General features: G+C 45.4%; 1 protein-coding gene across 1 annotated transcript in view; it reads left to right on the top strand.

Moving 5' to 3' along the window:
• LOC120050376 overlaps nucleotides 1-20220 on the top strand; it is a 62540-nt gene extending 42320 nt beyond the window's left edge. The window contains exons 3-8 of the mRNA XM_038996961.1: nucleotides 6175-6302; nucleotides 10728-10817; nucleotides 15046-15181; nucleotides 15634-15767; nucleotides 16425-16630; nucleotides 19122-20220. Coding sequence (XP_038852889.1) covers nucleotides 6175-6302; nucleotides 10728-10817; nucleotides 15046-15181; nucleotides 15634-15767; nucleotides 16425-16630; nucleotides 19122-20220 — 1793 coding nt within the window. The remainder of the gene's footprint in view (nucleotides 1-6174; nucleotides 6303-10727; nucleotides 10818-15045; nucleotides 15182-15633; nucleotides 15768-16424; nucleotides 16631-19121) is intronic.
• The last annotated feature ends 1538 nt before the right edge of the window (nucleotides 20221-21758 follow it).

The raw sequence follows: 21758 nt of genomic DNA, 5'->3' as shown, positions 1-21758 counted from the left end.
GCTTTCACATGGATTGAATATACTGAATGAAAAATAAAAAATGTGATCTGCTATATAATTCTTTAATGTTCTGGAACTGAGGCCTTGGGCCCCAAAGTAGAGTGTGTTTTACTCTGACTTTGATTAAGTGGATTTACTTTAGGACCTTGGACCCTACCAAACACTTACAATAACTCTGCTACAGAGCCAAGATCACACAACATCCCATATGACTCTCACTCCCCCTCTCTGTATTTGCCATCATTTCAAAATGCTATAAAACATGGATGGTTTCTACTGTACACCACATTTGAAAACACGTCTATTTCAGTCCCAAAGTTGTTTGTTTTTAGTGTAAATGGGAGCTTTTCAATTCAGATTGTGCTCTAATAAAACTTCAAATCAATTACATTTTTAGAGTTTAGAGCTTACTAAATGAGTTTACAGCTTACTAAAAGAGTTTACAGCTTACTAAAAGAGTTGACTCGCATGTGTGTACGTACATTAGGCCTATATTTTGTAAATACATTAAAGTTAGTTTAAGAGAAAGTACCCTCTGTTCATTCTCCTTTTAAACAATTAATGAATCGCTGGTTAAGTATGTTTACACCCTGCTTGTGAAAATGAAGATTATGTAAATAGAAAAGTACAGCAATAGCCTCTTTATTGTGGCAAGTTGCAATCCCCATTTGTAGTTTTATTATCCTGCAGTTTTCTGAATGTTGCACTCCCACCATTCTTGTCAGAACATGAATCAAAAGGAAAAGCTATAAATAGCTTTTGACGGACACACACACACACATACACACACACAAAGTCGGTTATTAATGGGTGTTGAGGCCTCAGACAATGCAGTGTGTGAGGTCTCCAGCTCCGGTTTTATATCACTGTAAAACGCAACCCCTTGGTCTCTCTCTGTTACATGAATAGATGGCTAGTCCCAACCCATATGACTGGGACGGGAGAGAACTTCAACGGGCAACAAGATATTGTTGATAAAGCAACAGAGAAGCCAGTCCCCCAGCCCCTGCCCATAACAGAGTCAAGCTTTATCGCAACGACCCTTGGCGTCTGGAAGAGGAGGAACCCAGAAACAAATGAATTAGCAAGTTTAGTTTATCAAAGGAAACCGTTATTTACTACAGATAGAAATAGAACTGCTGTATACATTCAGGCAGTCAGAGTGCCGCTGCGGCTGAAACAATGGAGTTGCCCATTGATTCCCAGGGAACGTTCTCACCGTGTGTGTCTCCTTCTTCTAATCCTGTCTGGGAAACTAGTGGAGGGTAAGGAAAATGACTCACGGATTGGTCTATCCTGGTCTGACCTGCAGGAGATGAATAAAATATGTGACTGATATCCACATAAGGAACTTTAAGATCACTGGCAAAACAAACCATCAGATAATTGAATGGCGCTTAAGTAGGCCTATAACCAAATGGAAATTCACTGATGATTTCATTTGGGCACTAGAAAAAAATGCTTCCTGCTTAATTTCCTCATCTCATGCTAATGCATACACTCCTTGTGGCCATTTGCTTAAATGTATTTGCATGTTGTTGGTCTTCCCAGTGGAGTGGATAAGTAGCGGAAAACATGGATTTGGTTTGTTTTCCCATTCCATGACATGGAGCATTCCGGAATGTTATTGAGGCCACATTTCTGCCGTGGTGGTGGTCAAGGCTGTCATTTTGCCATGAGATCTTTTGCTCGAGTTACCTTTAGCTTCAGATATGTCAGGGTAATATACAAACCTATGGTAGTCTATTTTGAATGTCAAACAATATACTGAATGGAAGTAGCTGCACCAGTTATATGCCAGTAACATTCAAGCCGTAAGCTCAAACATTTAAGTTACTGTATGTTTTGTCAGTTAGGACAGGGGTCTATGTAGACACTTCCATTACCCTCCAATTCTGAGCCAATTATAACAGCAATGGAAGCAATCATGTTTCTATGAAAACCTCTGTTTATATGATATAATTTTTTCTTTGTTCTGATATCACTTTCCTTTGCTCTGTATCTTCAGCTACAAATGAGCCTTTTGTTTTCATGTGCTCACAGAGAAGAGAAAAAGTTCCCTCTAGAGATATGGCTTCCGCTAGCTGTCCTGCTCTCCATGAAATCACTCACTTGATTCTAATCCACAGTGAAAGATGAAATGTGTGATTTTCCCCCCCAATTGGAGTTGGCTTTTGTTTTATGAAACAGAAATGGAGAGTTGCCAAGTCTAGGTTACAACAACTGGTTACAACAACATATTCACTGAGATATAACTATCTTTTACATGGAACAAACTTCCTTTTTATGTTATAAAAACAACATGTCAGATTAAGGATTTATAGTTCTAATGCGAACGTGGCATTTGATTTAGAATGACAACAATAACACAAATTATACTACAGTGTTATGGCATTATAACAAGGCAATAAAACTCAGCAACTGAACCGACAACAAATGGCTTCTGTTTCTCTGCAGAAACTACAGCGGAACAAATCCTCTGCTGAAGTAGCTGCCCTCTTCCTTTAGTTAGTCCGTCCTCAAATTCATGCCACATTACCTAAAAAAGAGAGTTCCGCATATTCGATACATCATAATGAAGAATTAGGTTCCATTACACTGCAGGCTTAACCTTTGCAGAGAGCATTCAGTGCTTGCCAGCATTCATCAATATTTAACAGCTGTTGTTATTATGAAATTCTTTATAGGCTAATGTGGCTTGCCGGCTTGCACGCAAGGGTTTGGCCAGATGCCAGCGCTCTGTCAGGGACCAGAGAGAAGATTGACAGACGGTTAGTTTGCGTGACAACGGGGCTTCGGTCAGCCAGCTCCTACTCTGCCTGTACAGCAGCTCCCTCCCCTCTCCCTCTCCTCTCTCTCTCACTCTTCCTCCCTCTCTTCTCTCTCTCTCCCTCCCGCTCTTCTCTCTCTCCCCCCCTCGCTTCTCCCTCTTTCTCTCTCCCTCCCTCTCTTCTCTCTCTCGCTTTCCCTCCCTCTCCCTCTGGTGTTTCTCATTCTGCTGTGGATTTCCTGAGCTGCAGAAGGAGGGAGAAAGGGGAGGCAGGAATAGGCAAAGGAGGTGGCTGTCAGCCAGTTGCCTTCCCCTCCCCAACCCCACCACCCCATCGCCTCAAGTGAAGATATGTGTGCTCTCTCTGCGTGCACGCAAGGCCTTTCAGAGGGGAGGGGAACAAAGTGGAGCTCTCACATGTGACTGGAACTCTTTAAAAGCCCACAGGCTCTGCCAAAAGATGGCACCCCTGTAATATTTACAGGGCTGGGAGCTGAACGCTAGGCCTTCCCATGGAGCAGCAATAAAAGCCTGCACTTCTGTGGAGACTTGGCAATACTATATTGACACACAGGGAAAATGCAAGACAGGGCTGTTTTGATTTTTTTTAAAGTCTCGTAATGAATTCACACTTTTTGAGCAATTTGTATGAATGAATATAGATCTAATGAGTAGACTACTAAAACAGTCATTTTAGGCTTTCCATCCCATTCAACCCCAAAAATGGGGACCAAATTACTCAAGAAATGTGAGTGCTTTTTTAAATTTATGAACTGCACGGGTAGCAATCTCAGAAAGCTTGTGAGAGGATACAGACAATGAGATATGACACTTTCCAGCTTTGCACGCAATACCTATAATTCTACCCTCCCTCCCCTCTTCCCTTCCTTCTGAACCCCAGACTGGTTCTCTCAGTTGCTCATTGCCTTGTGAAACATACCTTTGTGTGCCTATAATGGGCTATTACACCAGGAATAAGAGCGTGTCGCATGGTGAACAGATGAATTAATGATTTGATCTCGTGACATGTCACGCCACAGCCTCTATCTCCGCTTCCTCGTTTGGTAGACGGGAGGAAGTGGGTAAGAGAGGGATGTTACACGTAAAGAGGGTGCGTGACGAACCCCACTTTTTCCGCCGCACTTGGCTCCACCCGCAGAAGCTGGCCCCCCTTGCATCCCCCAACACACACCCCAAGCCACCCCCATTGTTAGGCAGCATCCACGGTAGCCCAAAGGTTCTGGCGTTAACACCCTGCTTAACACGATCAAGTCAACAGATGCCATCTCCAACACGCACACATCACCACCACCACCGTACTAGTTTGTCCTCCTTTACTCATTAGCAGCCAAAGCCTAGCCTACTCATTGGAGCCTTACCAAAACGAGCATCCTTGTCCCCCCCTTTCTACTTGAACAAGCACTGTGGATAGGTCAGGGGAAGCGCTAAGTTGAGATGAGGTGCTGATTGAAGAAAGGCAAGGGAATCTCAGCTTACTGGGCCTGAGGCTACTGGAGGAGTCCCCGGCCATGGATGCCCAAGTATAGTACCCATTTGAGTTATGGTACCCATTTGAGCACATAGGGCACCTCACCTCCTCCCCAATGTGTCCACTTCACAAGTTATGTATTTGACTGATGGGTATTAGCCATGCATTAGATGATGCACCATATATGACTATATATGAAGTCCTGTGGTTTTAGGAACACACCTGTAATGTTCTTGGCTCAACCACAGACTGCTACTGACATTTGAGGGCTGTATTATTTAAAGCAGGGAGAGTAAGAAGGACCACTTATACCCTCATAATTGGGCCTCTAGTATACATATCCTGGCAGTGGTCACCTCACCCTAAACGGAGTGTCTGAATAGAGAGCATATAAACGTTGAATCATTAGGTTTTCTGTTTTCTTTGAGACAACACCAAAACAAGGGTAATGAATAAAGTCACTGTTGGCTGAGGAAGCACAACTCCAATGATTAATCATCCAGTATGTTTGTCTTTCCGGACTCGTATCCTCTCCAAGGCTTTCGTAAGGGCTAGAGTAGAGTGTGAGTGTGTGTGTGTGTGTGTGTGTGTGTGTGTGTGTGTGTGTGTGTGTGTGTGTGTGTGTGTGTGTGTGTGTGTGTGTGTGTGTGTGTGTGTGTGTGTGTGTGTGTGTGTGTGTGTGTGTGTTAGAGAAAAAAACATGGTCATTGAAAAACTCTGATTCATTACCTGCCCTGGTTTCCACCAGTCAGACTAAACTGAGGTGACTGTAGAATACGAGTGCGTGAGGGGAGAGTAGGTGGTGAAGTAGGTAGGATACGCCTTGTGTATTGAAGTAAAGATTCAACCTGTGGTTAAAAGAGAGAAGGAACATGGACGTATAGCTCTAGCCTTTGTATCATATTATGAATTGAAAAAAAAAGAGAAAGAACAAAACACAAGTGGGGGGTTCAAATAGCTTGCATGCCTCGGCCGGAATTAAGTGCAGGGAAATTGTCGGAAGTCACGAAAAGTTGCTGCTCGCCGGCGTAGCGCTGTAGAACCAGCGGAGGTGTGGAAGAAACGAGGGAGGGGTTGTGGCTGAGTGGAGCATAGGGAGCGGGTTAAAATGAGTCCTGGGTGTTGGTAGAATACACCGTAAGGTCCTGGCGCTTGCTCCTTCATTGGGACCATGGCCCGGTGAGTGTGCGTGACTGTGTAGGTTTGACAGGCCGGCCACTGATCCAATCTGTGTGGAGTAAGGTTGGGGTCAATTCCAGCCAATTCAGGAAGTACACTGAAATTCCAATTCCCTTCAATGCTTTTCAATGAGGAAAATGTGGAATTGGCATTTGGTTTACTTTCTGAATTGACCATGTATACGTTCAACAGCGAGTAAGAAACCAAATAAAATAGGATAGTCTGTGTGTTTTGTCTTTACAGTGCAGGATAACAGGAGAGCTCTATGGGTTTAATAGTCTCAGGGAAATGTTATTGCCAGTGTGTGCGCACTGTTTCGTGCCAATCAGTTCAGAAAATGCCATTTTGTGAGGTTTTTCCAAGGTAAAGAGTGAGCCATGTGGTGGAAATGTGTCTGGGGAATCCCGTAAACGTTGCTCTTCTTAAATACCCCATCCTCACTGCTTAATACTTGTATTTAACTGGGAATATTTTGTGTCGGCTTATGCCTAACACATGTTAATGATTTACCTTTCTCCTCTCCCATACAATACAATTGTATGTATCGATGTTGACATGGATTTCCATACTGATAAAGCTAGTTGATAAAAAATGTTGGGCAAATCGCTTGAATTTGTCCACCACTAACTAAGAACAAGTTAAGGTCAAGTCTAGTCATAGAGAATAGACACTTTGTAACTCTTGTATTATGTGGGGACTCTCCATTTATGAGTTTTTCCTATCTCATATTTTCCAGTGACTCATGAGAAGCCGTCCAACAGAAAACATATCAGTCCAGCCACCAACCCCCTCCCCGAGCCCAGAAAAGACAGCCTGCCTATGGCTATGGGCAACAGCATAACAGAGAGTGGGCTCCTTCTTGAGGTAAGCAGCCAAATGTGTATGTGTGTGTATGTGTGTGTGTGTGTTGTCATGGTTAGAGAGTGTACCTGTCACAACAGTGACACAACAGCGAGGGGTGAGGGGCAGGGGAAGGGAGGGCTGTTGCCCATGCTCTGACCTCCGCTGGAGCGATCTAATATGGCATGACGGACGTGGGGATGGTGGATAGAGAGGGAATGGATAAGTGCAGTTTAGCTCCAATAGATACCAGAGTGGACTCATCATGACCAGTTGGCCCCCTGCTGAGTTGCTGACGGGAAACTGACTTAAAAACCCAGAGCCATGGAAATGGGCAGGTTAGCATTTTTCACCATGAATCTTATTCTGGAGGCAGCATTGGTGGTCACTAGCTGGCACAGCCACAAAGTCATGAAATTGGATTTTAAACCTAACCTTAACCACACTGCTAAACCTAATGCCTAATCCTAACCTTAAATTAAGACTAAAAAGCACATTTTTGTTTTCATGAATTTGTACAATAACCAATTTTGACTGGCCCGTCTAGCGGAAATCGCTCAATTCTGCCTCCAGTGCAAGATTCATGACAATAAATGTCAACTTGCTGAAAATGCACTGAGAGAAATCTCAGTCGCTGGTGCTAAAATGAGAGCATAAGAGGAGAGAGGAGGTGCAAGATTGAAGAGTAGTCTTGCAAAATACGAGATGTTGTTAAAGTGTCTGTACCACTGCATTATGAAGTGACTGACTCCATACCAGCCAAACAGGTGCATGGCTGATGAACGTGAACAACAGTATGTTCGTGAGAGGCCCAGCTCAACTGGAGCTAGTCCTGAGCTATAATACACACGTGAACAACAGTGTGCTCAGATCATTGTTTGTGATCTAATTAGGCATTCAATGTGCTAATCAGTGTTTATTAAACACAGGGTTATAACACTATTCCTGACACCAAACACCCACCCACCCACCCGACCAACCAACAAACCCACCGACACACACACACCGACACCGACACACACACACACCGACACCGACACCGACACACACACACCGACACCGACACACACACACACACACACACACACACACACACACACACACACACACACACACACACACACACACACACACACACACACACACACACACACACACACACACACACACACACACACACACACACACACACACACAAGCCCAGTGAGGCTTCGGTTAAAGTGTCAGGCTGTCACAACACAGGTTATAAACAGAGTCGATTGACTGTGGCAATAATATGTCGCCTCTTGTTGCATGACTTGAGAAATGACTCGCTTCGCGGTGTTTGCCATTGCTGTGGCAACGGGCTCCCCTGGGGCAGCGAGAGGATGCCAGTGAGTTTCCCCTCTCTTTCCCTGCCGGCTGCCGCAGATGACTCAAAACACTAGGAACAGCTCTTTTTCACCGTGACCCTGGCACTGCTGCTTTGATCTCGCGGTGACAATGTGAGAGAGGAGGAAACCTATCAAATGTGTGGAAACAAAGGCATGTCACCCCTCCACCCCCCTCCCTCTCTCTCTCTCTCTCCCTCAGCGCAGCCCTCTGCCGTGTCCAAATGTAGTGAGCGTATTTTTGGTAATGCGTGCAAACTGCCTCTTAAGAGTTGTAAGTCAAAGCTTTTAACCTTCCACCTCGTTTATAGGACCCACGAGGGTCTTTCGACTTTGAATTTGAAATGTTTTCTTGTCCGGGCCAGGAGCAGGTGCAAGTTTCCATTACTTAATGCTATCGGAATTCCATGAACCGGGAGAAAAATAAATGCTGGGAAGCAGTGATTTTAAAATGCTCCCCCTCTCGCTTTGTGAAAACAAATGGAAGAGAGAAAGAGAGAGAATTCCAACCAGGGGATAGTATTGATAGTGTGATACAGTGGCATCTGGCTAAGAGAGAACATATCATATCTGAGGGGTTGGCTAGAGTGCTGCAGCATCATGAACACAGTGACAGCTCTGTCTATGAACCATCTTGGTGTGTAATGTATTATGAATTCATTAATCAGCACGTATGTATTGGGCTGTTATAGTGCTATGAATGCTTTTAGCAAGTCCTATTAAGCACTGGTGAAACCACATTAGGAATCAAATAATGTGATACCAGATCTACATCTTCATTATGAATTGTAATAGACATTTACTAATACACAAACCATTTCCTATATCCAGTACCATCATTACCCCCCCCCCCCCCCCCCCCACCCCCATACACCTGCGTTAAAGAACGATAATAGATATTCGTGCCGAAATGCAAGAGTAGCTTGTCACGCACAGGCCTGCTGTTTTTGCTGAGCAGTGCTTGGTTACACCATGCTTGGTTGCTGGGGGAAGGGGAGTGCATTTACTAGGTCAGCAACCCCCCTGACTGTTGCAGGAGTGTGCCGTTTAAACCTGTCAAACACTGTCTTCATCCACAATGCTACACACAGAGGGGAGGGGAGCCTCTATCTATCTATACACACACACACACGCACACACACACACGCACGCACGCACGCACGCACGCACGCACGCACGCACGCACGCACGCACGCACGCACACACACACACACACACACACACACACACACACACACACACACACACACACACGCACTCAGCACTCAGCACTCAGCACGCAAACATGCAAGTACACATACACACGTCTCAGAGCCGTACCTGTATACATTAGTGCATTAGCAGTGAGCGTGCACAATAAACAGGGGATTAAATGGCATGCCAGTGAAATGAGCTCACCATATAAGGATCTGGGAAGGCTCAGTAGTGATAGAGAGACATGTCATACATCAGTGGGCAATTACCAGGGTGGATTGTCTTCGTTTCTCCCTGTAATCTATGAACATGGTTTTGTTATTGTTTTCAACCTGGGGTGTGGAGGATCAGTAGTGAATTTAATTTAATAAAGTTTATTAAATTTAAAGTGATACTTCGGGATGTAGGCAAGGAAGCATTTTATCTACTTCCAGAGTCAGATGCTAACTAGCATTAGCTCAATTACTGGAAGTCTGTGGTATCTACTAGCGTATTAGCAGTTACCATAGACTACCAGTCATTGTGATAGCGCTTGTTAGCAATTGCACTAACGCTGGTTAGCAGCTTCCTTTAAACTGCACGCTGAGACATAAAAATGGTGGCCACCAGTTCATCTGAATCTGGGGAAGTAGGTAAAGGTCTTTATTGCCAAAGTCCTTTAAGTAATTGCAATGTTTTTTGTGGTCAACATATTTATCTACACACAAAATCAAACACACTGTCAAATTGTTGTATCGTCAAATTAGAAAAATGTACATTGACACAGGTGTCAAGGGTGTTAGTATGTTATGGTAGAAGCTACATTATTTAAGATACATTTCTTGCATTGTCTCATAGATCTTCTCTTTCTTGTTCTTTGTCGTCATCCAGACGTTCCCCTTCTAAATGAGTTAATTGATCCATAGTCCTAATGCATCATGCAAGGCATCACAACTCATTCACTAAGATAATGTGATGGCCATTTTGAAGTTACACCACCAAACACACGGCCCTGGGATTAGCTTTTCAGTAAAGCGGTTAAATATGTCTGTCACTCAAAATGAGGGAGCACTAGGGAATTAGGACATGAGCCAAATAATGGTGAGAAAGAAGTTGACAAAGAACAGAAGCCTATTGAAGTGTGAGGCGTGTTGTAAGTTTGAGGTTGAGGAAACAGAAGGCCAGTGGCTGTGTATGTTGTGTTGTGCCACTCTCTGTATGAACGGGGCGGCCTCAGAGGGCAAACATAAACCTCAGCCCACAGACAGCTACCACACCAGAGCAGACCAGACCACCCCTTATCCATCATGGACTGTACACACACACACACACACCCCAAACATACAGCAGTATTGAAAATAGATCAATACATAGCCAAACAGCAGCAGTAGTAGTCCCAGTGCTAGCCTGTGTTAGCCAGGACTGGAGCAGTGTAGCAGCCTGGGCTGACCTGGTGTTGCTCACAGTAAACTGGAGGTGACAGGGTCTGGCTGGAGCACAGCACCAGTCACGCGATCGCCGGAGACTTGGACCCAGTACAAACACTGGAAGTTCATAAATTACAGTTTGGGGAACCGACTCCTCCGCTTCCACCGCCCTCCCTCCCACCTCAGTTGTGGACAGCCTGTTGTGAATGAGCTGTATGAATCCCATTTAATGAATACTTTCAAAATGAGGGCAGTCGATTGAAAACCTCTGTGATGGAGTTGCTCGGTGTTGTCATCTTTTGGGTGTTCCTTGGGAGGGCTTTTGGAAGACAAACACAGTCAGGAAATGTAAAAACTCACCCTCGTATCTGTGATATTAAATTGCCAATAACCCAAACAAGATGAGCCAAGCTCCAAAGCCAAGTGCCGCTATCAGGATTCATGCAAACTAACCTTTGTCTCTCTTTTTCCCCCTCTAGTCCCTGACTGGCTTTGCGCTGGTGGTGAGCAGTGATGGAATGGTCTTCTATGCCTCCTCCACCATCGTCGACTACTTGGGCTTCCATCAGGTATGTCTCATTGTTGAGATTTTTAAAATTAATTTTATATATTTTATATGGTCTTCCAGGGCATGTTGGTAACAGATAACAGACGTTAATTTAAAGGTACTTCTGCTGACATTTACCACAGTCGTGAAGCAGCGATTAAGGGCGACAGCCAGGCTAACTAGAGTAGCGGGACTGTGTCTGTACTCTGCACATTGAGAGAGCCCCAAGAAAGTTGTGAGTTAAGACAGGGGCCATGGCCTGGTAGAAACTGTTGTCCCAATGGGGGCCGGCCACAGCAGCAGACACATAAAAGAAGATAGTCACAACAGTTCAAAATGTTGAGGTGTTTGTCAAAGGCCTAGTTTACCCTGCCACTGTCTCTTGGCTTTCCATCCCCTGACCTCTCTTAGCCTCTCTCTTCCCTTCTCTTTGCCCCATCTCTCCATCCCCTGACCTCTCTTAGCCTCTCTCTTCCCTTTTCTTTGCCCCATCTCTCCATCCCCTGATCTCTCTTCCCTTCTCTTTGCCCCATCTCTCCATCCCCTGACCTCTCTTAGCCTCTCTCTTCCCTTTTCTTTGCCCCATCTCTCCATCCCCTGACCTCTCTTAGCCTCTCTCTTCCCTTTTCTTTGCCCCATCTCTCCATCCCCTGACCTCTCTTAGCCTCTCTCTTCCCTTCTCTTTGCCCCATCTCTCCATCCCCTGACCTCTCTTAGCCTCTCTCTTCACTTCTATTTGCCCCATCTCTCCATCCCCTGACCTCTCTTAGCCTCTCTCTTCCCTTTTCTTTGCCCCATCTCTCCATCCCCTGACCTCTCTTAGCCTCTCTCTTCCCTTTTCTTTGCCCCATCTCTCCATCCCCTGATCTCTCTTCCCTTCTCTTTGCCCCATCTCTCCATCCCCTGACCTCTCTTAGCCTCTCTCTTCCCTTTTCTTTGCCCCATCTCTCCATCCCCTGACCTCTCTTAGCCTCTCTCTTCCCTTTTCTTTGCCCCATCTCTCCATCCCCTGATCTCTCTTCCCTTCTATTTGCCCCATCTCTCCATCCCCTGACCTCTTTTAGCCTCTCTCTTCCCTTCTCTTTGCTCCATCTCTCCATCCCTCTCTATGTTGGTCTGTTACATTATTTGGTGGGGTGTAAAGAACTCCCTGAACCCTTCACCAGAGGGAAGAGGTGACAGGGAGGTCAGCTCAGCAGCACCACAGGCTCTTCAGAGAGAGAGAGAGAGAAAGGTTCTGAGGCGGTCAGGAGGTAGTGACCGGGACGGGCAGGCGTAAGACGAGGCGAACTCCAGCATCTCCGACTTCCTCCGCGACGTTAATTATTGATGTTATCAACTGGGCATGCCTGTCCTCCCCTACTTAAATCATTTCCCCTCACAGTCATGGATAAAGTGCTTTAACACTATTAGCAGCGCCCCCAGCTCCCCAGACAAGGCAGCCGTTTGAGCGCGGGAGATTATTCTGCAAGAGTGCCTGCACTTGCCTTACAAGGAGTCGGGTGCAATAACAGCGTCATTAAAATGGAATGAAAACTGAAGTGGTCTGAAAGTGGTGCCTTGCTGCGTGCCAGAGACTTTAGCCGTATGTCACTCCGGAGCTGTGAGTGCTCGGTTCATGACACAACCGCGTTTACAGACAAATTCAACTGTGTCCGGTTCAAGTGGCTTTGTGTCATCGTACCTCAATTCTGTAGAGGATTGGGGAAGATGAAAATTATATTTCACAAATTATATTTCACAAGTGGTGTGAACAATAAGGTTTCTGTGACAGTGTTTGGTCCTGACATTTAGTGTCAGTTAGAACCACCTACAGAAGGATGTTGCATGGTCTGACATAGAACTGTGTTAGAAAATAGTCCAACACAGAAGTTTTACATTTCACAGTAGCCCATAAGTTGTCCTAACCAACACACATACACACACACACACACACACACACACACACACACACACACACACACACACACACACACACACACACACACACACACACACACACACACACACACACACACACACACACACACACACACACACACACACACTTGTGACTATAGATCACTCAGTATAAATCATTGTTTTCCTTTTAAAAAACATGAAATGAATCCTTTAAAAGGTGTGTAAGTCTGCTCAATTTTCTAATACAAAACAAACTTAAACTCATAATATGACCAAAAGTATGTGGACTCCTGCTCGTCGAACATCTCATTCCAAAATCATGGGCATTAATATGGAGTTGGTCCCCCTTTGCTGCTATAACAGGTAGCGTTCTCTTGGCATCCGCCAAACCCAGATTCGTCCGTCGGACTGCCTGATGGTGAAGTGTGATTCATCACTCCAAAGAACGAGTTTCCACTGCTCCAGAGTCCAATGGCGGCGAGCTTTACACCACTCCAGCCGACGCTTGTTATTGCACATAGTGATCTTAGGCTTGTGTGTGGCTGCTCGGCCATAGAAACCCATTTCATGAAGCTCCCGACAAACAGTTATTGTGCTGACGTTGCTCGCAGAGGCAGTTTGTAACTCGGTAGTGAGTGTTGCAAACAAGAACAGACAATTTTTACCCGCTACGCGCTTCAACACTCCCATTCTGTGAGCTTGTGTGGCCTACCATTTAGCCTCAGCCGTTGCTGCTCCTAGACGTTTCCACTTCTCAATAACAGCACTTACAGTTGACCGGGGCCCCTCTAGCAGGGCAGAAATTTGACGAACGGACTTGTTGGGAAGGTGGCATCCTATGACGGTGCCACGTTGAAAGTCACTGAGTTCTTCAGTAAGGCCATTTTATTGCCAATGTTTGTCTATGGAGATTGCATGGCGGTGTGCTACATTTTAGACACCTGTCAGCAACAGGTGTGGCTGAAATAACCAAATATGCTAATTTGAAGGGGTGTCCACATACTTTTGTATATAGAGTGTAAATCATACATGTACACTAAATAAATACTATAGTTGAATATTTAATTTATGGCTTCTAACTGTCAAGTTGTGGCATTATGTATACATCATGCAGTTGGGTGTGATTGTGAGAAGAGTCTGATAATACCACTTAAACCTTGACAAAACATTCCAGGCATCCATAATTAAGAAGCCATAAAGAAGACAGACACACTAATAGGCAGCACTGAAGACAAATATAGGACTGTTTTTAGGGACGACACCACAAGAAAGCACTGGAATGGTGCAGAAACAGCATTGTCGCTTTGATCCTATTTGTTCCGTTGTAATTACGCTTTTGAAGATCAAGACGCGAGGGCCAGGGAAAATATCACTTATTCTTTTTTTTTACGAGAGAATCTCACACAATAGACACCCGATCTGTCTGCCGGTGGGAACTGTGGCGGCGCTTGCCATGTGCTTCAGTGGGAGGAATTGTTTTGCAAGGCAAATGTTCAAAAAACCTTGCGTGTCTACAATGTGGAAATTATGGGGGGGAGGTTGAATATTTCAGTGGGGATCTGTCATTTCCCTGACAGAAAGCACAGCTATTGCTGGAAAGAAAGAGGCATTACAAATGCGGGCTGGGTTGGGTTGTAAGGGGGTTTTCAGCAGGGCTGGGCTGGGCTGCTCTTCAGGAGCTGGTGTCACGCGATGTTTGACAAACAGGACTTGCCCTCGCTGGCCCCGTGGCTCACTGACATCGGAGAACCACTGTAAATGTTGCCCGTTGTGTAGTTTAGTGGAAGAATTCCTTGTGGAATTTCAGCAGCAGCACACAAAATTGTTTTAACATATTGGCAACAACAACCAGCTGATCTCAGAGAATCTTCCAGTAAATATGCCACTTTTTCAGAGGTGTTGGGGATATTGCTCTGAATACATGATTTAGCTCAAGTTGTGTAAAGTCATTCACTGCAATGTTACACTTCAGTCATTCAAACAGTCACATTCTTTAAACAAAGCGTAATATATTATTTTATATTCCAAGTTATTCATAAGTTATTCCAACCACAAAATGTCCTAAACAAGATTCGATCCAGCTTTGAAACTCTTACAAAATCACACCAATCCAAATCCGAGCAACAGACAGACAGATTAGCAGCCCGTTAGCCAGACCCATAACAAAACTATTTGGGTCTGTCACTTTTGGCGTCACCTCCAGAACCCTCTGCGTGTGAGGTCGTTGGGCCAATCCAGTGAACCATGGCAGAGGTTAAGTGTCGAGGGCTCTGGGTTATGGGTGGGAGTAATGGCTAACAGTTCTGGGGCCTTGATGTGTAATTGTCTCGATCTCTCCCTCCATGCAGACGGACGTGATGCACCAGAACGTCTTTGATTATATCCATGTAGATGACCGGCAGGAGTTCAGAAGACAACTCCACTGGGCCATGCACCCCAGCCAGCACGGCTCATCCCAGGACCACCATTCAGCCGCAGAAACGGGTGTGTATATAATTACCAGCAACAGTAAAGGTAGGAAGGGTCACAGGGTTTTAGTGGAGGGAGGCCCTCTGCCTAGCAACAGTGGGAGTGAGCGGGCAGAAATGAGGAGCACTGATTCAGCAAACAGTAAGACTAGACTGTTAACTGTGCTGTTAACTCTATTCACATCCACTAACCAGACTGTGATTAATGGTCAATGTAGGAGCGGAAAGTCCCCATCAGACTATGCTCGATTATGTTAGATAGGCCTTCGTATTTCTCACAAACACACCTCATTCCAATGCCACCTCTCCACCACAGGGATAAGGTGCGTGTGAGAAATATGAAGGCCTATCTCTAACACAATAGACTCTGCAATTGTTTACCTTTACTGTAAGTCTTTTAAAGCTTGTCTACAGTAAGAAACTGGAAAACCGGCAATATAGTGAATGTTAGTTTATTTATTTTTATAGGAGAAGACTTTGTGGTGAGCAGCCTGTTCCATTCTCAGGAGGCGGGGGGAGTTGCTCCTGAGTTCTCCTCCTTCCTCAACCGCTGTTTCATCTCCCGTGTACGCTGCCTGCTGGACAGCACCTCTGGCTTTTTGGTGAGTGGACAAACCCATCCAGAGAACCCACCCAGCCATGATGCCTCTAATGCGAACTGACTGGGATGTACTTACCAAAGAAAGATCTCCCATTTGGTGTCATGTTTGTTGAAATTGTAGCTTGAGTGTAGGTATACATAGAATGTTCCCATATCCCGGACATAGCAGGCCAGAGGATTTGGTGCTTGGACACAGATGTATTTACTATTTGCAGCCATTGGTCCACCTTCCATAGTTCTGACCAGAGTGGTTTGGAGGTTTGGATCCGTCAATGGAAACGGATGGGGCTTGAAGTTGGCCTTGATTTGAACACTGTAGGGAAGGTCAACAGAGATCCTCCTGTCAACGGGTCCATTTCGATGGCAGGCAAAGACAGCTTTGGTCGTTCTGTTAGTTCTCTAGGCTGTTGTGACTGAGTAAACTTGGCTTGCATCGAGACTTTTTTTCATTTTTCTTCATTACCAAAAGTGCTGAGATCAGACAAGTTGTCAGCCATAATTCATTAATAGCATACCATAATAGTGCTTCAAATTATAGTGTCCTAAATAGCATCTGGCAAAAACAAGTTCTCAACAAGAACATGTTCTTTATACCTATTTTGGGTGCTAAACACTCCACCTCAAAGTTGTAACCTCTAACCTTGTCTCTCTCTGTTAGACCATGCAGTTCCAGGGGCGGCTGAAGTTCCTCCAGGGACAGAAGAAGAAGTCGGGTTCGGGGGCCCTGCTACCCCCGCAGCTGGCCCTGTTCTGTGTGGCTGTGCCTCTTCTGCTGCCCTCCATCACAGAGATGAAGATGAAGGGCATGATGATGAGGGGCAAGCAGAAGAGCGGAGGGGGCATCATCCCTGCACTAGATCATGGGTAAGGACGGAAGGACACAGCTAGACTCTGACATCATCATATAGGCTTACACTGACTATACTTGTAAATGTACTCACTTTCTAGGCTTCAAGTGATTTATTTCAAACTCCCATTTTTTATTGATGATCAGGGCTATGTCATGCCTTATAAGGTTACTACTAACTTAAACATTTACGGATGGGAGATGGAAGTCCTTGGAGCATGGATCAGTAAATCTAGTTTTGCCTTATCTGCAGACCAACCATTCTCAGACCATTCTTTCATTTCTCTGAACAGCAACCTCAGTGTGGTCCTAATAGTTAGATTCGGGACAGAGTTGGCACAGTCCAAGTGTTTGGAGTGAGAAAGGGGCAAGGTCAGGCAAGGAGCCAGGCTAAGCTAGGCCCAGCACATTAACTGGACAGATCTGGGTCACCAAGGGCAAAGGCTGCCTTGCTAACCAAGTATTGGGCTCAACCCCCTGTTCGCCTAGACCAATCAGAAACGACCTGTGACATCAAGAACAATAGCTTCACACAGAAGCTGGCTTCTATCTCTTTCCACCCCCTCAAACACAAATACCACACAAACACGCACACACACTAAAATGAGCTTTAGACGGCTCAAAATACTCAATTAGGACAACAAATGGATTTTCTGTTTTTGGACGTGGGCCTGTGCTTCATGGATCATTAGGGAGGAAACCTGGCTTTGAGGGTAAAAGTTGAGTTGGAGGGCACACTCAGTAGTAGTCAGCTAGGGCCCTACCACCCCCTCTTGTGTTCACTATGAATAATGTGTAATATCTCAAAAATAGTATCCTCTTTTCACTCTTCAACAGAGGTGGTTCCAAAGTTGATATGAAGAAGTACAAAATGGCATACTTTTCTATTATAAATCAACCCTTTGTAACTGTAGGGGGATAGTGGTGAAGCCCTAAAACAGATATGTTCAGGTTATACTGTACGTACATGGATCATAGACTTGCACCTGCACAACATCTGATTCAAACATTGTAGAAGTCCTTCAAAGCTACGATGAGGTGACTGTTTAACGGACTTTTCTTTCATGAGGCAGTACAGATATTTCAAAAAAATACATTCCACCAGACTTTGATATTATTCCAGGTATATTTAATATATTACTTGTTCTACCATAGAACCATGATGTTTCATGACACAACGCTTGTTCAGAGTATAAGTCCAATACACATTACTTACGGGTTAGGGATTTGACAGACTCTGATACTAAGTTATCCTTATGTAAGACATAAGTCTGCACACTTTATAAACCTGAAGCATACCCTGGCAAGAGGCAATCCTTGCTTCTGAGGGGAATCGACGATCATACGTCAAAAGAGCTTCCCATTAATTCCAGTTAAAGCTGTTATGAAGCGACCTCCGAGTCTCCTCCACGACCTCAGTGTCTCCTCCACGACCTCAGTGTCTCCTCCACGACCTTGGTCTCCTCCACGACCTCAGTGTCTCCTCCACGACCTTGGTCTCCTCCACGACCTCAGTGTCTCCTCCACGACCTTGGTCTCCTCCACGACCTCAGTGTCTCCTCAGTCCATGGTTCTTTTACCCTCCGCCAAAACCAGCTAAATTACAGAATTGAATGACGAGTTGAGGGAGAGAGACAGAGAAGGAGAGATATTGTTTGTGGTGTTGAAAAATGACAGAATGGGTTATGCTCTCACCAGCAGAGTTCACTAAAGAGACATTCAATAGGTTTTGGTCTCTGTAGGCCTAGCCTCAACATGATGCACAGACTTTAGCCCAGAAAGTGTCATTGAACCACAGTCAGGGTCTTAAGAACTAAACATGTATCTATTTATCACAGAGGGCATTGAAATACAATTTGTAGGGAAGGAAGATAACGCAGTTCTCTAGGCTAACTGATCCCCAGCTTTGGCAGGGAGTTATATAATCTGCCTGCCTGTGTTTAGATCCTGGAAAAGATTAAATAATTCCCAGAAATAAATATGGCTTCGTTTTTGTTATTCTGAGAATTCGATGTCAATGTTGTTGTTGACTTGATTATTTGAACGGACAAAACGGATAGCTGAAAGGACATGAGAAATATACGATTATTATAATCCACACACACTGTTCTGATGAGACAGGATAAAGCGGGAGAATTGTATTCCTCTCTTGTTGACATAGCAAAAAAGTATCTTGTTCCCTATACGATCATCTCTCTCGTATTGATGTTTATATTACTGTGTATAGTGATGTGTGTTGATGTGTTTAGTGATGTGTATAGTGCATATTGATGTGTGTTGATGTGTATGCATGACTCTCTGTCGAAATAAAAGTTGCATGAATATAAATAAAATAAACACAATTATTTGTACTGTAATGAACAGGAGGGATAATCTGTAGAAGTAATCAGATGTCATTGCAACTCTGACCTAAAACAGTTGGGGCTGCAAAAATGGTTTGATTTTAGATCTAATACATTTTTCATTATCTCCCTACCTCTCTTCCTCCCCTATTCCTCCATGTTGCAGTGAGAGAGAGGAGCACTTCAGGAGGCACGCTGGCAGTGTGGTGATGGTGGATGGCGGGGACCCGCTGCTCCTCAACTGCACCAACCCCGGGGGGTCCCAGCAGCGCCTCAAGTACAAGTCGGAGGGAGGCTACTACGGCCAGGACGAGCCCCTCAACTACTGCAAGACCTCTATGGGCGGCGTCCCCCACCACAAAGGCCCAGGCCCGGACTCCCCGTGGCCCATGCGGCCTGCCTCAGGGACCGTCCGAGCTGGGCAGAGTGGCGGCTACATCCCCTCGAATCGACTCGGGAAGGCGGGCCACTATGGTAAGCCCTACCGCATGTCCCCCAGCATGTGTCATGGAGGAGGGCGAGGTGGTGAGGTCTACGTGCCCAAGATGTACGGGAGCCTCCAGACCCCCGACGGCTCGGACCCCTACTGCTTGGGAGAGGCGGTGAAGAACGAGAATGGCTACGGCGAGTGCTACGATGGCCGCCTGCTGCCTGAGATGCCCATCAAGGTGGAGCAGGACTCTGACTCGGAGAACGGCTGTGACGCCTATGGCCGTCCGTGGACGTGCCGGGAGCCCGTGGATCGTCGCTACGGCAACGGCTACGGCGACAACAACAGCCTTCAGATGAAGTCGGAGGCGGACTACTACGAGCAGTACTCGCCGTGCCAGCGGGGCAAGGCGGGTATCAGCCCCATCAGCCCACCCTACAACAACGGCCACTTCCAGAACTATAATAACGTGGGGGGCGGCAGGCCCTTGAAGAGTGTGATTAACAAGGACATGTCCCAGTTCAGTCCCCAGAGGCTGTCCCACTCAGACCCCCTCTGTAGCAGCCAGAGCATCAACTGCATGGACGTGTATGCAAGCGGCCCCGTGGAGCACAACAAGGGCTACATGCAGCAGGACTACAAGCTGGGCTACGAGTTCAAAGGTCACGGACTGCTCCACGCCATAAAGCGGGAACCCATGGACTCACCCCCGTGGTCGGACGGCAGCAGCAACGACATGAGTCATCCCATGGGGCACTCTCAGAGGAACGTTATGCCACACTGTGTGATGAACGCTGGGCAGCACAAAGCCACCCCCTATGTTTATATGCAATAGACATACATCCATCCCACACTTCCTCATTCACCAGCATAATACATTGGCAGAAGACATTCAGGATATGGCTCAGGTTTAAAGACTAAGTGTTGAGACAATCACAGAAAGGTATTGGGGGATCCTACCCCTGGATTTTGTTTTGATGAATGGAAGAAATTGTAGTTACTATCCGAAGCACTTTTGATGTAGTGATGCAAATTTTCTAGTCACATTTCTGTTTGTGTTTTGTGTTGTCTCCACCTGACTTCTCTGGTAGGCTGTTTAAAAATGTGATGGTAAACTGTATAAAATGTACACATTCGTGATGGGTGATACAGGATTATGTTACAGTGAGTGTATGTGAATTTGCAATTATGTAAATATTTGACCTCAAGAAATTATTTCCTGTCTAGAAGGTTTACCCAAAGAGGGTTGTGCATGCTCTTTTTAGTCAGGTTTTGTAAATCAATTGAAGGATCATTTGAACATGGTACGCATCAGTCTGAATACACTATATATACACAAAGAATGTGGACACCCCTTCAAATTTGTGGATTCGGATATTTCAGCCACACCCGTTGCTGACAGGTGTATAAAATCGAGCACACAGCCATGCAATCTCCATAGCCAAACTTTGGTAGTAGAATGGCTGTACTGAAGAGCTCAGTGACTTTCAACGTTGCACCGTCATAAGATGCCACCTTTCTAACAAGTCAGTTCATCAAATTTCTGCCCTGCTAGAGAAACTTCATAACAACAGCACTTACAGTTGACCAGAGCAGCTCTAGCAGGGCAGAAATTTGACGAGGAAGAGAGGTAGGGAGATAATGGTCATATATTAGATCTAAAATCAAACCATTTTTGCAGCCCCAACTGTTTTAGGTCAGAGTTGCAATGATCTGATTACTTCTACAGATTATCCCTCCTGTTCATTACAGTACAAAGAATTGTGTTTATTTTATTTATGTTCATTCAACCTTTATTTCAACAGGGAGTCTAGCGAAATGTTAAGCCACACAAGCTCACAGAATGGGACCACCAGGTGCTGAAGTGGGTAGAGCGTAAAAATCGTCTGTCCTCGATTGCAACACTCACTACCGAGTTCCAAACTGCCTCTGGAAGCAACGTCAGCACAATAACTGTTCATCAGGAGCTTCATGAAATGGGTTTCCATGGCCGAGCAGCTGCACACAAGCCTAAAATCACCATGTGCAATGCCAAGCGTTAGCTGGTGTGGTGTAAAGCTCGCCGCCATTGGACCCTGGAGCAGTAGAAATGCCTTATCTGGAGTGATGAATCACTCTTTACCATCTGGCAGTCTGGAGGACGAATATGGGTTTGGCAGATGCCAGGAGAACGCTACCTGCCCCAAAGCATAGTCCCAACTGTAAAGTTTGGTGGAGGAGGAAGAATGGTCTGGGGCTGTTTTTCATGGTTTGGGCTAGTCCCCTTACTTCCAGTGAAGGGAAATCTTAACGCTATAGCATACAATGACATCCTAAACGATTCTGTGCTTCCAACTTTGTGGCAACAGCATACACAAAGCGAGGTCCATACAG

The sequence above is a fragment of the Salvelinus namaycush genome, chromosome 7, assembly GCF_016432855.1.
Source record: "Salvelinus namaycush isolate Seneca chromosome 7, SaNama_1.0, whole genome shotgun sequence".
In the NCBI taxonomy this organism is placed as follows: Eukaryota; Metazoa; Chordata; class Actinopteri; order Salmoniformes; family Salmonidae; genus Salvelinus; species Salvelinus namaycush.
This window is presented reverse-complemented; position numbering and strand designations above follow the sequence as displayed.